Source organism: Ceratotherium simum, chromosome 22, assembly GCF_057802395.1.
Source record: "Ceratotherium simum simum isolate JZ-2026a chromosome 22, ASM5780239v1, whole genome shotgun sequence".
In the NCBI taxonomy this organism is placed as follows: domain Eukaryota; kingdom Metazoa; phylum Chordata; class Mammalia; order Perissodactyla; family Rhinocerotidae; genus Ceratotherium; species Ceratotherium simum.
Window position 1 is genome coordinate 30,553,336 of NC_141921.1, and position 12,634 is coordinate 30,565,969.

Here is a 12,634-nt window from a genome sequence, read left to right on the forward strand (position 1 = left end):
ACTCTCCATGGTCACAGAGCTAATAGATGGTAGAGACAAGATTTGAATTCGAGTCTGCCTAACTCTAAAGCCAGATCTCATTCTACCTCAGCACCTGCTCCTGGCTCCCTAGTTACCATGTGTGGATATTTAAATGTTAAGGAAAATTCTAGAGAAAGCCATATCAAGGAATGACTTTTAAGGGTGGCATTTCAGATGTCACACTGGATTAGCAAAAAAGGTAGGCAACACACCTGCATGGAGGTGCCTGGCCCTTGGTAATGGAAGCATTAGTGATAAGGCAGCCCCCCAAGGTGAGTCTGCTGCTGCCACCACTCTGATCCACCCACCCATTCACAGGGCAACTGGAGAGAGGGGGACTTTCTTGGAGTCACACCCACCCCCGTCAGGGTGGCCCTGTCCTAGAAGAGGCCTCAAGGCCTGCCTCTGCACTCCCTAGGGAGGCCAGGGTGGGGCTGGGGTTTCACTCACTTCTCAGGCTTGAGGTCTCTGTAAATGATGCCCAGGCTGTGCAGGTGGTCCAGGCCCAAAGCCAGCTCAGCCAGGTAAAACTTCACATCCTCCTCCGTGAACATAACCTGCAACAGGCAGGAGGGGGCTTCAGCTGGGGTCGGCTTCTTCTCAAGAACTGGGGCACCGAGCAGTCAGCAGCGCCCTGGTCCTGAGGGTCCAGCTTGAGGAGGACCCTTAGAGACCCCAGTGCCATACACCCTTCTCTTTATAAAAGGGTTTGAGGTATGAAATGACTAATATACAACTCACTATATACTGTGGCATTGTTTGGAAACAGCAAAAGGTTGGAAACAGCCCAAGGGTCAGCTGGAATAAACTGCCTCTCCCTTGCATAATGGAGTGCTATGCAGCCACAAACTAGAACAAGGAGTTTCTCCGTGTTCTGCTATGGATCCATCTCCAAGATATACTGTCTTGAAAAAAGCAAGGTACATAAGAGTATATACAGAACAGCACTTTTTACATAAGAAAGTGGGGATCATGATTCAGAACATATATCAGAACGGTTTGTATTTCCAAAGAAACACGGGAAGCTTAAACAAGAAACTAATAAAAATGTTTACCTATGCGGGGTGGAGGGGGCTGGGGTGGGAGGAAGACTTCTCAATGAATATTTTTCTTTTCAATCATGTAAATGTATTACCTATTCAAACATTAAAATAACACTTAAAAATTTTTTTTAAAGTTTGGTTCTCTTCTAAAGTTTGAATTATACTGATGGCCCCATTTTTATATCTGGCTCAAATTCTCTTAAGTCAGTTCAAAATCCTTTTAGGATTTTGTAGGACATAACATTAAAGCGTCTAGCTTTCTGGGTAGATTTGGGCTTCTTCCTATCCTCACGGCCCTGCTCAAGGCAGCCCTAGAAGAACGGAGGCGGAGAGGTGACAGCCACCCTTAGCTCCCCAGAATTAGGGTGGCATCAAATCCAGGGCCTGACTGTCCTCAACCCATCTTGGGGGAAACTCTCAGAGGCTGTGCCAGGGTGGGGGCTCTGTCCCAGGATGGTTTCCTGGGTCAGGGACTGCTAGGCAGGCCTGTATGGTTCCAGGTCCAGGCCACATTGGACATGTTCTTTATAGGGCCCTGGGATGGGAGGCCTCATGGTCCTTCTTAGCTCCACCCTGGGGCCCTCTAGCAGTGGGGTGTCAGCTTACTTCCTTAGAGAGCCGTGTGAAGAGGTCCCCACCACGCAGGAAGTCCAGAATAAGATAGAGCTTGCCCTCGGTCTGGAAGGCTGGGGAGAAGAGAAAAGGCAGTGGTAGAGCCAGCTGGGCCCTGGGCTCTCCCCACTGCCCCCAGCTCCCTTGGCCTGCCAGGTGGGAAGTAGGGCAACGTACAGGGAAGGCAGCAGCCCATAAGCAAGAGCAAAGGCTGGCAGGTAGGGTGGGAACTCAGGTAGGGTCTGCAGTCTCACCATAGTGCAGCTTCACCACAAATGGGTGGTTTACGTCGGCCAGGATGTCTCTCTCCATCTTGGTCCGAACGCGGTCACGCACTGGCCAGAGATGAAAGACAGTCACCAAGGGTCTAGCCACCCAACACTGCCAACCCCAAGCCCTGGCTAAGAAGGGCTCTCTTTTCTCCACTTGTTACTCACATCTCATGGCAGTGCCCAGGGCTGGGCCCTTGGCGCCTAGCCCATCCCTCTAGCCGCATCTCTCACCTGTCCCATCAAGGGCCATTCAATCCAGCCGGCCTGAGCAATCTATTCCTCTGTGTGCCCTCAGCCTGTGCCCCTGTGACTCCCCCTGGGATGCCTTTACCAGCCCCCTCTCCATCTGGCATAAAACCCCCCATTTCCAGTCTGGGGGCTGGTGAGAACAGTCACTTGGGGAGCTAGTTAGAAAGGCAGATTCCCTGGGCCTAAAAATCAGACTCATGGCACCTCCCACATACTTAATTTTTTTTAAGAATAAAAGTCCCTAGGCAATTCTGATCATCAGCACGTTCTTCTTTGACTCAATTCAGGCCTCACCTCCTCCAAGAAGTCTTCCTTAACCTGCCAAGCTGAGTCACGGCCCTCTCTCCTAACACGCTGTGCTTCCCCCTGCAGAGTACCTTTCACCCTCTATTTTAATTTTTTATTTCTCTCACCAGCCATGGCAGGGACCATGCTGGAGTTAACTATTCCAGTCACTGTTTCCCAAATACACCTCACATTTTCAAACCGTCCCTGTGCTTTTGCTTAGGTAAACAGTTCCTCCTTCCTGGGGTACCCTTCTACCATTTTCAATCTGGAAAGCTCCTAATGCATCCTTCAAGGAACAGTTCAAATGGCTACTCCTTATGTGAGCCTGCTCGCTGTGAGGCTGCCACCCACCCTCCCCAGGGCTCCTGGGTCCCAGTGCCGACTGCACAGCCTCTCAGACTCCCAGGGTCTGCTCAGCCTCTCCCGAACAGCCTGGGAGCCCTTCACAGCAGGGACCAAGCCTTTTCATCTTTCTCCTCCCCCGTGGCTCCCACCATCCCTCCTGAGGAATGACTATCACCCCTATCAGGCCAGCCTTGGGGCACCAAAGCTACATTACCCCCACAGATAGCCATTCATGGGCCATATGACCCCTAATGTCCCCAAAGCCAACCCTTCTGATTCTACCCACCTCACCCCAGCTAGGGCCCACTCCACTTGGTAAGTGGCCGCACTGGTTCCCAGGCTGGTCAAAGAGTCCCTGCCCAGCCCAAAGCCCACTACCAATCACCCTCATGCCCTTTGTAAGTCCTAGAATTCTAGACCTGGGCTTGGGCTCCCTTCTGAACCTCTCTGCCATCCATCTCCGTGGCAATGCCTTGACTCACCCTCTCCTACCCACCCAGCTGCTTCCCCGAGCTCCCTGCCTCTTCCCTCCTGCCCTTCTCCACCCTGAGAGGTCTCCCTCAGGCTCTTCTAGCACTGTGAAGCAACTCTGCTGACAGAAGGCCTCTGCCCATCAATCTGATGCCTCATATTTGAAGGCCTCACCACAAACACACTGCACTCATCCCACCTCCCTCTAGACATTCACCTTCAGCTACGGTCATTGGCACCTGGCTTGCAGGATCCTGTCTTTGCGATCAGTTGGGGTGCGGGGTAAGGGGCGGCTGAGAACAGGCCTGTTTTTCTACCCAGCGCTCCTAGGGATAGAGCGATCTCCTCCATCAGACCCAGGGCCCTTGAGAGCTGGGCTGTCTCCTCAATCCCGTACCCAGCCTGGGCTCTGCATTGGGAGGTGTCCTCCACTCACCTTTCAGCGTTGCCTTCTTTAGTACCTTCATGGCATACAGGTGCCCACTGTCAGGCCGGGTGACCTTCCGCACCAGGAAGACCTGAAAAGGCAGCCAGGGAAAAGCAGAGGAGAAGCTGGGGACGGGGCTGAGGCCATCAGCTCCCATCCTCCAGATCCCAGGCTGACCTCTAACTTCCCTGAGCCCCAAGTTGACCTTTTGCCCTCCTTGGGTACCAAGGTGACCTCTCATCCTTCTCTCAGATCCATCAACCCTTGCCCTCTGATCCTTTGAGCCCCAACGTGACTCCTTAACCCCACCTCTGACACAACCAGTGCTGCCCTCCCAGCTGTGGGCTCAAGACTCACTTTGCCAAAGGATCCCTGGCCCAGAACCTTGAGCAGCTCAAAATGGGATGGGTCGGCCTTCTCAGAGCCAGCCTTGACATGGTGCGTGATGGAGATCTCCTTGAGGATGCCCTCATCCTGATGGAGGGATAGAGATGGTGGGCACAGTTCTCCCATCCAGGCCAGAATTGGGCATGTCCCCGCATCCAAGTCCACTCCCACCGGACCTCAGCAGACAGGGCCCTCCAGGCCCAACCAGACAGCTACCCTGACAGAGCCAGACTCTGGGTTCATCAAGACAAAAGGGCCTCAAAGGCCAGGGAGGGTCAAACTAGCAAGATGCCAGGTCAGGTGAGGCACTGCTCCTATTGCTTCTGCTGCTCTGGCCTGGTCAGGCCCAAAGAGATGCCCAGGCAAGCCGGGCTGAGCCAACCCCAGGCTCTGGCTGAGGCCCACAGACCTGCCCCAGGTCCTCCCTGTGGGGCTCCCCTCCCCCTGCTGCAAAGATTTTGGTTTTGCCACAATAGGAAGTAGGGTTTGTTCTCACACTGGGGAGGCAGAGTGGGGCTTTTGCTCCTGGTCAGGATGGATGATCGGATCCCTCTGGTCAGAAGAACAGGGCTGAGATGCATAAGGACCCAAGAGTCACCTGAGACTCCCCACCAACCCAGTAAGTGCCAGTTTGGGGCAAGTAGGAAGCTAAGGCCAGAGGCTCCATGCCGCCACCCTCTGAAACTTCCTTCATACAAGTCTACTAGAAACCCCTTGCCAGGGCCTAGTTGTTCTAGGACCCCTGTGCTCTCCCTCCAATCTGCCAGGATTGCCCCAGAGCCCTGGTTCCCTCCTCACTTCCCAGGGAAGCAAGTCTGGGCAGAGTCCAGTCACCCAGCAGGGCCAAGCCTGGGCTAAGAGAGCCCAAAGCCAGCTGAGGCCAACCTGGCTGCCCAGACACCTGCTCCAAGGGCCACAGCCAGGCCAGGACCAGACATCTGGACGCACTCACCGAGTCCCGCCTGGGGCCAGAGCCAGGGCCAGGGGCAGGCAGAGAGGTCTGGCTGGTCCTGGGCCGCTGCTTCCTGGGTAGCCAGGGGAGCAGGGCCCAGAGCCGCAGACGGGGCGGCTTGGGATCCTGCTCCATCCGCCCGGCAGGGCCAAGGCACCATGGCAGGAGCAGGCAGCGTCCTGGGCTGCCGCGGAGGTGGCGAGGCCCAAGGCGGATGTGCAGGGTGAAGGCGGGGGTTGGGCCAGGCTCAGGGCCGCCAATCACTCAGGGCCTGTGGTTTCCCAGCTCCAGGCCTACACCCTCACCACGTTCCCTTCCTCTCTCTTCCCCCCTCCCCATTGCCTGAGGGCTGCCCTCTGGCCCTCCCCCTCATCCTCCCTGTGGGCCTGCAAAGGGAAAGCCCCAGGACAACCCAGCTGCTAAGGAGTAGATGGGTACCCAACAGGCAGAGACAGGCACCTAATATGTAGAGGCAGATAAAGAGGGATATCCAACAGGCAGAGGCAGGCCCCCAACAGGTAAAGACAGATGAAGGCAGGCATCCAACAGGCAGAGGTAGGAGGAACACATATCCAACAGGTGGAAACAGATGGGGACATGTATCCAACGAGTGGAGGCAGGAGGGGACTCACACCCAACAGGCAGAGGTAGACAGAGACTCACACCTAACATGCAGAGGCAGATGGGGACACATATCCAACAGGCAAAGATAGATGGGGACATGGACCCAACAGGCAGAGACAGATGGGGACCCAATAGGCACAGGCAGATGCGGGCTTGCATCCAACAGATGGACAGATGGGGACACACACTCAACAGGTGGAGACAGAAGGGGACATGACCCAACAGGCACTCAACATGTCACATGTACCCAACAGGTGAAGACAGGCACTCATCAAGTGGAGACAGAGACAGGCACTCAACAACAGAGGCAGGTGGGCAGCAGACAGAGAAAGCTAGAGTCCGTGAGGCCCAAGTACATGGACAGACACCCAGGGCAGCCACACAGGCAGGAAAGACACACAGATACATAGAAAATCAGACCCTGGACTCAAGGGCAGAGCTCCAGGTTCTTGCTGGTCTGCCTCAGGGTGGGGAAAGAGGTGAGAGGGAATCACTTGCAAACCCCCAGCAGTTGAGAGAACAGCCCAGTCTTTGTGGCAGACCCATCTCTGAGGCCTTCCATTTCTCTGGGATTTTCTTCCCACGCCAGGGCCTGAGGAGGGCCCAGAACTAGGACAGTGGGCTGAGAAGGACATCTCCTGAGTGCAATCTGATGGCTTTCACTCTGATATAAATATCCCAAAAGCTGTTACCCTCATTTCAGGAACAGGAAACTGAGGCCCAGAGGACAGTGACTCACCCAGGCTCAAAGGGAACCAGTGGCAGAGCCGGCTTGAACCCAAGTCCTTCCCCTGGTTACCGCCTGGCCTGGGGTCAGCAGGACTCAAGTGCCAGGAAAGGGTGGGCAGGTAAGTGAGCCAGAGCCATGTCCTGCCCATCCAAGCCCACCCCCTCCCTCAGTACCAGGGTCAGTCTGGGGACTTCCCATTCCAGGTCTTGACCCTCAGAGACACAGCCCCATCTTCAGGGGACCCTGAATAGCCACAACAGCTGCAGCCACCAAAAGCTGCAAGCTAATCAGGCCCCTGAGTGTAACCCCGGGCAGGACACGCAGGAAGCCTGGCTCAGAGAGGGGCTGAGGTGGGTCAAAGCCACACAGCAACCCCTGCCCACCCCACCCTGAGCTCTGAGCCTCCACCTATCTGTCTGCCTCTGACTGAAAACACTCCCTGGGGACAAAGGCAGTCATCCGGAAACCCCAGGGGACAGAGCCACCCCTAAACCCCTTCCTTGCCCAGAGTCATGGTGACAGACGCCACTGGAGGCAGGCCAACCCTCTGCTCACCTTTCTGAGACAGGGAAGTGAGTCTCTCTCAACCCTGGGGAAATCTGCCGGGGTCTGCATGGTGGGGCTCAAGCCGGTGGCCAGAGGGCCCCGTTACTCCCCTTACTTCTGCTTTTTCAGCCTTCCCGGCCCAGAAGGCAGGGTCGCTGACCCCCTCCTTCTCACTTCCCCCTCTGCAGGGAGGAGGGACAGAGATGGGTCAGGCTCCCCTGCCGAGGAAGGGACACCGCAGACCCCAAGCCCATGACTCCAGAGGGGGCCCAGGGACACACCCTTCCTCATCTCCTCTGATCCTAAAGAGAGAAGACCAGAACCCAGAAAGAAGTCACAAGGCGATGAGGCGGTGACACAGTGGGCATCCCAACACCTGCAAAGATTCCCTGAGAGAATGTGGGGATGTCAGCAAGTAAGCAAGGCCACAGTCTCTGACTGCCCCAGCCCAAAGTGTAGACACTCCTTCCCCTGTAGTGACCTTCCCGTAGCTGGGCCCACCCAAAATGGCAGCCCACAGAGCAGGCACCACCACACCCAGCCCTACCCCGAAGAAGCCTGCCAGCCCAGGGCCCTGGGATGGGCAAGGGGGAAGAAGGCCCTAGCAAGGACCTCACAGAGGACTGAGAGGAGGAGCAGGTAGCCATGGGACAGGGGTTGACCAGGCCCAGCCCCCTTCCACGTGGCCTTGCCATATCACTCACACCCGTACACCACAGGAACTGACACACACACAAATACACACAGGCTGATGATCGGAAACCATTTCCACAGACATCCTCTATGTGGAAACACACGCCCCCACGTACACATGGACTTCCCCTTCATGTCCTCACAGGGCCTCCAATAACAGACTGATGATGGCCTGCCGGGGGTTGTGAAAGATGCCTCCTTAGACTGAGGCCTATTATTGCACCCCAGCTTCTTCAGTCAGGGGTGTGGAGGCTGGGGCAGCCCTTGGAGCCCCAAAGCTCTCTGGTCCAGCGCCAGCTGGACCTCCAACCCTCAAGTCCTTCAGAAGCAAAGGAAGACTCTGTGGCTAGCAGGGTACAGGAAGGGGCAACAGGAAGGAAACAGTCTCAGAGTTGCCTTCGCTGAAGGGTATGTGCAGGGCCTGTGAGGCCTCTGGTGGCAGTGGTGGGGGAGGACAGATATCAGACCACATCCCTTGGTCCCTTGCCCCATTCCCCCCATAGATACTTCCTCTTATTTACTTCCTCCCACAAGGCAGCTGGGAAAGAAGCCCAGAGACCCCCAGCCTGATCCCTGGTCCGTAGGGTCCCCACCCTGGGCCTCCCTCTACCAGCTGCAGCCCAAACCCACCTGCCAACCTCCAGCCCTAACGGACACCAACAGCCCCTTCTCCAGCTGGTAGCATCCGCAGGGCCTCCCAGGCGCTGCCCCCTCTGGTGGGGCAGATGTCCCCAGACGCGTCTCCCAGCACGCCTCTGGGCAGGTGAGGAGGGGTCCACAGTTCCCAAGCATCCTTGACGGGGAAGCTGGCCTCAGGCACTAGGTTAGGACTGGCATGGAGTGGCAGCAAGAAGTGTGCCTCCTAATAATTGAGCATTTATTGCACGAGGCCATTCTTTCCTTCAACCTTTGCTGGTGTGCATTCTGCCAGGCTCTATGTCTTAGCTCCAAGGGAGGTGCTGTCATCCCATTTCAGAGATGAGGAAACTAGACTCAGAGAGAAAGTGACTTGCCCAAGGCCATGTGGCTAGAAAGGGGGAAAACTAAGAGCAAAATCAAAGTCTGTTTGCTTCCAAAGCTTATACTCTCAAGCACTGCATTATCACCCTCTCAGCAAGGCTGGCCAGCCTGCCTCCCCTCTGGACATCACTCACAGCTACTGGGCCCCTGCTCTGTCCCCAGGCCAGGAGCCAGACACTAGGAGGCGCACATGTTAAGGCAGACTGGGGCCCTGTCCTTAGGCAGCTCTTGAAAATAAATACACGATAACAAAACACAACTGTCCCCAGACAGAGCTGCAGTCAAGGTGCTAAGGGTGCCCAGAGCCGGTAACTATCTGCCTGGGGTGAGGGCTGAGAAGACCTTCCAGGGCAGAGGCAGTCCAGCTGGACCCTGAGGATGAACAGGACTTGGCCAGGCAGAAAGGAGGAAAAAAGACACTCCATGTAGAGAGAGACCAGCGTGAAAAAGAGGCTTGAGGCCAAGAGGGCAGGGCGGGAAGTCAAGAACTGGCTACCCACTAGCTGAGTGCTCCCAGGCCAATCTCTTTCCCTGTCTGAGCCTCAGTTTCCTCCTCTGTAAGATAGAGGTTAAAATGAGATGTTTCACTCTAAGAAGGTTGTTTCTGGAAGCAAAATGGGCCACAGAGACAAAGGGACATTGTAAACAGAACTTCTTCCTGGATTAGATGGGCAGTCTTACTGCTTCAGGGTCTCTGCAGGGCAGGCTGAAGGGACAGAGCCCAGCCACAGGGTCCCAGGTGCTGTGAGGGTGGGCTAGCCTGCCCTGGCCAGTCCAAGGGAAGTTCCCCCCAACACCTGAGGCTCCCAAGGCTCCCCCAAGTCCACAGTCACATCCTGCCTGAGCTCCAGCCAGGGGAGCATGAGGGATCCGGGAGGGATCAGGGTTTCATAAACAGGAAGAGAGGAGGGGAGGGGGGAGACGCTCAGCTCTCAAAATAGACCTGCAGGCACTTCAAAGGGGTCCAGCTCCGGAGATAGCTGGGGGAGGGGGCCTGGGGTGCCCAGTCCACTCCCAGGAAGGGAGGAAGGTGAATGGAGCCCCAGCATGCCTGAAGACACCAGGTGTGCCCAGGAGGCTAAAGGGATCTGGGGAGCTCTCATCCTAGGCTGCTGTCCACACTATGGCTGCTAAAACCCAAATCCCCCTTTCTGCCTGAAATGAATAAAATAAACAAGCATTAAACACCAACATTGTGCCTCAAACCTTGTTGGAATCTTTAATTTATACACATCACATTCCCTCCTCTGGGTGGCTCTGAGGGGTGGACTCTATTCTTTCACAGGACAAGCATATGAGCCACAGAGGGGCAAATCCCTCGCCCAAGGGTATAAGGCAAACAAGAAAGAGGGGCAGGATTCTGAACTCAGAACGCCTGACTCCCAGATTCCCCTCCCTGCCTCTTTCTTCTCCCAGATCCCACTGGCTGGGTTCCCCAGAATGTGTTCATCTCATCATGCTACCGAGAGAAATGTGGGCACCTGGAAGGTGGTATATTTCTTTCTCAGTATGGGGCCTGGCACAGAATGGAGGTTATATGTACCCACAGTCATGTTCTTCCCCATCACAGCCCACCCACCACACAGCTTTCTTGTCTCATGCTCCCTGAGGGTGGAGGTGTGGACTTCATTTTGGGGTTCCCCAGTGCCACAGCAGAGTAGACCGAAAGTCTGATGAAGCAAAAGGTAAACCGGACCACTCCCAGCTCATTCCACTGCACAAAGTGATGAGGTTACAACCACAGGCTGAGCGGCCCCTGGTGTGCTGAGCCCAGAAATGGGCACTGGGGATACTGTGATGTTCTGGGGCAAAAGAGAAGATGGATGAGCAGATGCCTAGAAATGGTGTTACTTGGGGTCACAGGGACCCAATGTTTCTCCTCATCAGTACTCAGTGTTCCTTGGGCTGGAAGGACTGTGGGCCCTATGGTCAAGCAAGACTTGACTCCATCACCCACCAGCTATGTGACCTTGGGCCTCAATTTCTCATCTGTAAAATGGGGATAGTAACAATCTCCACCTCCGGGGGCGTTGTGAGAACTATACACAAAGCTCCTGGTGTGATGTCACGTGTAGGTTAAGCTCTTTCTTTTCCTTTTTTTTTCTTTTGTTTTTCTTTCTTTCTCTTCCTTAATGTGGCATTCGAGGTTCCGCTGCCCCATCCATTTCCAGCCTCATCCCCCTTCCCACCTCAGGGTCTTTTGCTCTAGAGCAGGAGTCACAGGCTTCGGATCAAATGATCAAATGTTGGTTACCTGCCTGGGTAAGCCCCTGCCCTCCCCAACCCAGCGCCTCCAGCTCCTGAGGTGAGAAGCTGCACTCACCACCAGCCCTCCCAAAAGCTGCAAGCTCCTCTGTAACCCCCAGAACCTGGGCCCCAAGATCTGAACATCCTGGCTCTTCATGAGGACCTACAGCCCCTTCATTTTGTTACCAGGCAACTAAGGGCAGTTACTTTACGGGAAGAGATTCTCCAGACACGGGGCAGAGACAAACCAAGGGGCCCAGTCCATACACTTAGCCTCGCCTCTGGTGGCCCAAGGTTACCATAGTAACCAACAGAGGAGGGGGTGTGAGCTTACTTCTTTCACCCTGCCCTACCCCAGGGAGCTCAGCTCCCTTATCTTGGGAGGCTGAGTCAAGGCAAACATCAAGACCAGCCCTTGGTCTATCTCAAAGGTCGAGCTTACAGCAGGTCTGGTGCCCAGGCAGACACAGGCCTGGAGGGTGTGGCCACTGGTAGGAAGCTGAGCAATACACGGGACATTCATGCTGCTGGAGCTGAAGTCACTGTGTGCCAGGCAGTTATACCTCATTTGTCCTTCACATCACGCCTGTGAGGTAGGCACTATTATCCCCAATTTACAGATGGTAAAACTGAGACTCACAAGGGAAAAGAGCTTCTGGTCAAATGCTAAGGGTGGAGCCAGGACTTGAACCCAGGTCTGCTTTACCGCCAGAATGCAAGCACTGTCCTGCCTAGGGGGCTTCCAAAGCCCCTCCACAGCCAGCAGCATTGTGACCTCACAGCTCCCCGAGAATCGAGAATTGGGTGTGGTCTTTCCCAACAGAGAGATGAGAAAGCCCAGGCCCAGAGGTGACAAAGGACCCACCCGAGGTCACACAAATGTCACCCAGCCCCTGCTGTTTTTGTCAACGCACAAAACCAGCAACAGGGGCTGAGGGGCTAAAGGGAGGAGCCCTGGGTAAGCAGAGATAGCAGAGGTGAGGGCAGCAGCCTCGGGCTGGGAGGTGGGAGCCCTGAGAAATGGCCTATGTGCCACATGCCAGGCACTGGGCCTTGGTTAGACTTGAGAGGCCACCAGGTTCTCTCCAGCGCCATGTGCCCAGATGATTCCAGGCCCTTGTCAGGCCCAGTTGACCTGAGCCTCTCCCATCACCCCTTCAGCCCTCTCCTAACAGCCAGCCCAGCCTCTACAAGTAAATAAACTGAGGAAGTGTCCTGGCCTGGGTGATGGGAAACCAGACTTCTAGACTGGATTCTGCACCTGACTCTGTCTGGGACACAGTCCCCTCACCTAAGAAATAGGAAAGTTGAGCAAGTGATCTCTATGCACACGGTTACCTCGAGGATTAGGTGGGACCAGAGATTAGGTGAGCTGGGCAAAAGGTTGAGAGGCCAGGGCCCTCACACCCAGGTGGGACAAGGGCAGGCCTCCCTCCTCCTCCACAGCCATGTAGGTAGTCCCCTCCCTACAGTCCCTAGCCCAGGGTGCTAACCCTGGTCCTTACCTTGGATGGCTGAAGTACAGCTTCTTCCCCTGAGGCCTGCCCATTCTGAAAAAGAGAAGGGAGATTGGGGAACATTGTCAGAACTTACCAGTGTGGGACAGAGCAAAGATAGACCCCACAAGGTGCCCCCAGCCTTGGCTGTTCCCAGTGGCTAGGGAGGCCATGGGGGTGGGGGCAGGAGTTCTCGGTGGGTCCCCTCTAC

General features: G+C 55.5%; 1 protein-coding gene across 10 annotated transcripts in view; it reads right to left on the reverse strand.

Annotated features, from left to right (window-relative positions):
- Positions 1-12,634, reverse strand: part of RPS6KA1 (ribosomal protein S6 kinase A1) — a 52,777-nt gene that overhangs the window by 18,778 nt on the left and 21,365 nt on the right. For 5 of the 10 annotated variants that reach the window (XM_087446500.1, XM_087446499.1, XM_087446505.1 and 2 more), the window contains 6 exons: positions 12,433-12,477; positions 4,086-4,202; positions 3,738-3,819; positions 1,931-2,011; positions 1,671-1,750; positions 472-578 (listed from right to left, as the gene is read on the reverse strand). In XM_087446500.1, coding sequence (XP_087302626.1) covers positions 472-578; positions 1,671-1,750; positions 1,931-2,011; positions 3,738-3,819; positions 4,086-4,202; positions 12,433-12,477 — 512 coding nt within the window. Of the gene's footprint in view, positions 1-471; positions 579-1,670; positions 1,751-1,930; positions 2,012-3,737; positions 3,820-4,085; positions 4,203-5,067; positions 5,290-6,976; positions 8,120-12,432; positions 12,478-12,634 lie in introns of those variants that run through there. The other 5 variants (XM_087446502.1, XM_087446501.1, XM_087446506.1 and 2 more) reach the window with 3 other exon arrangements.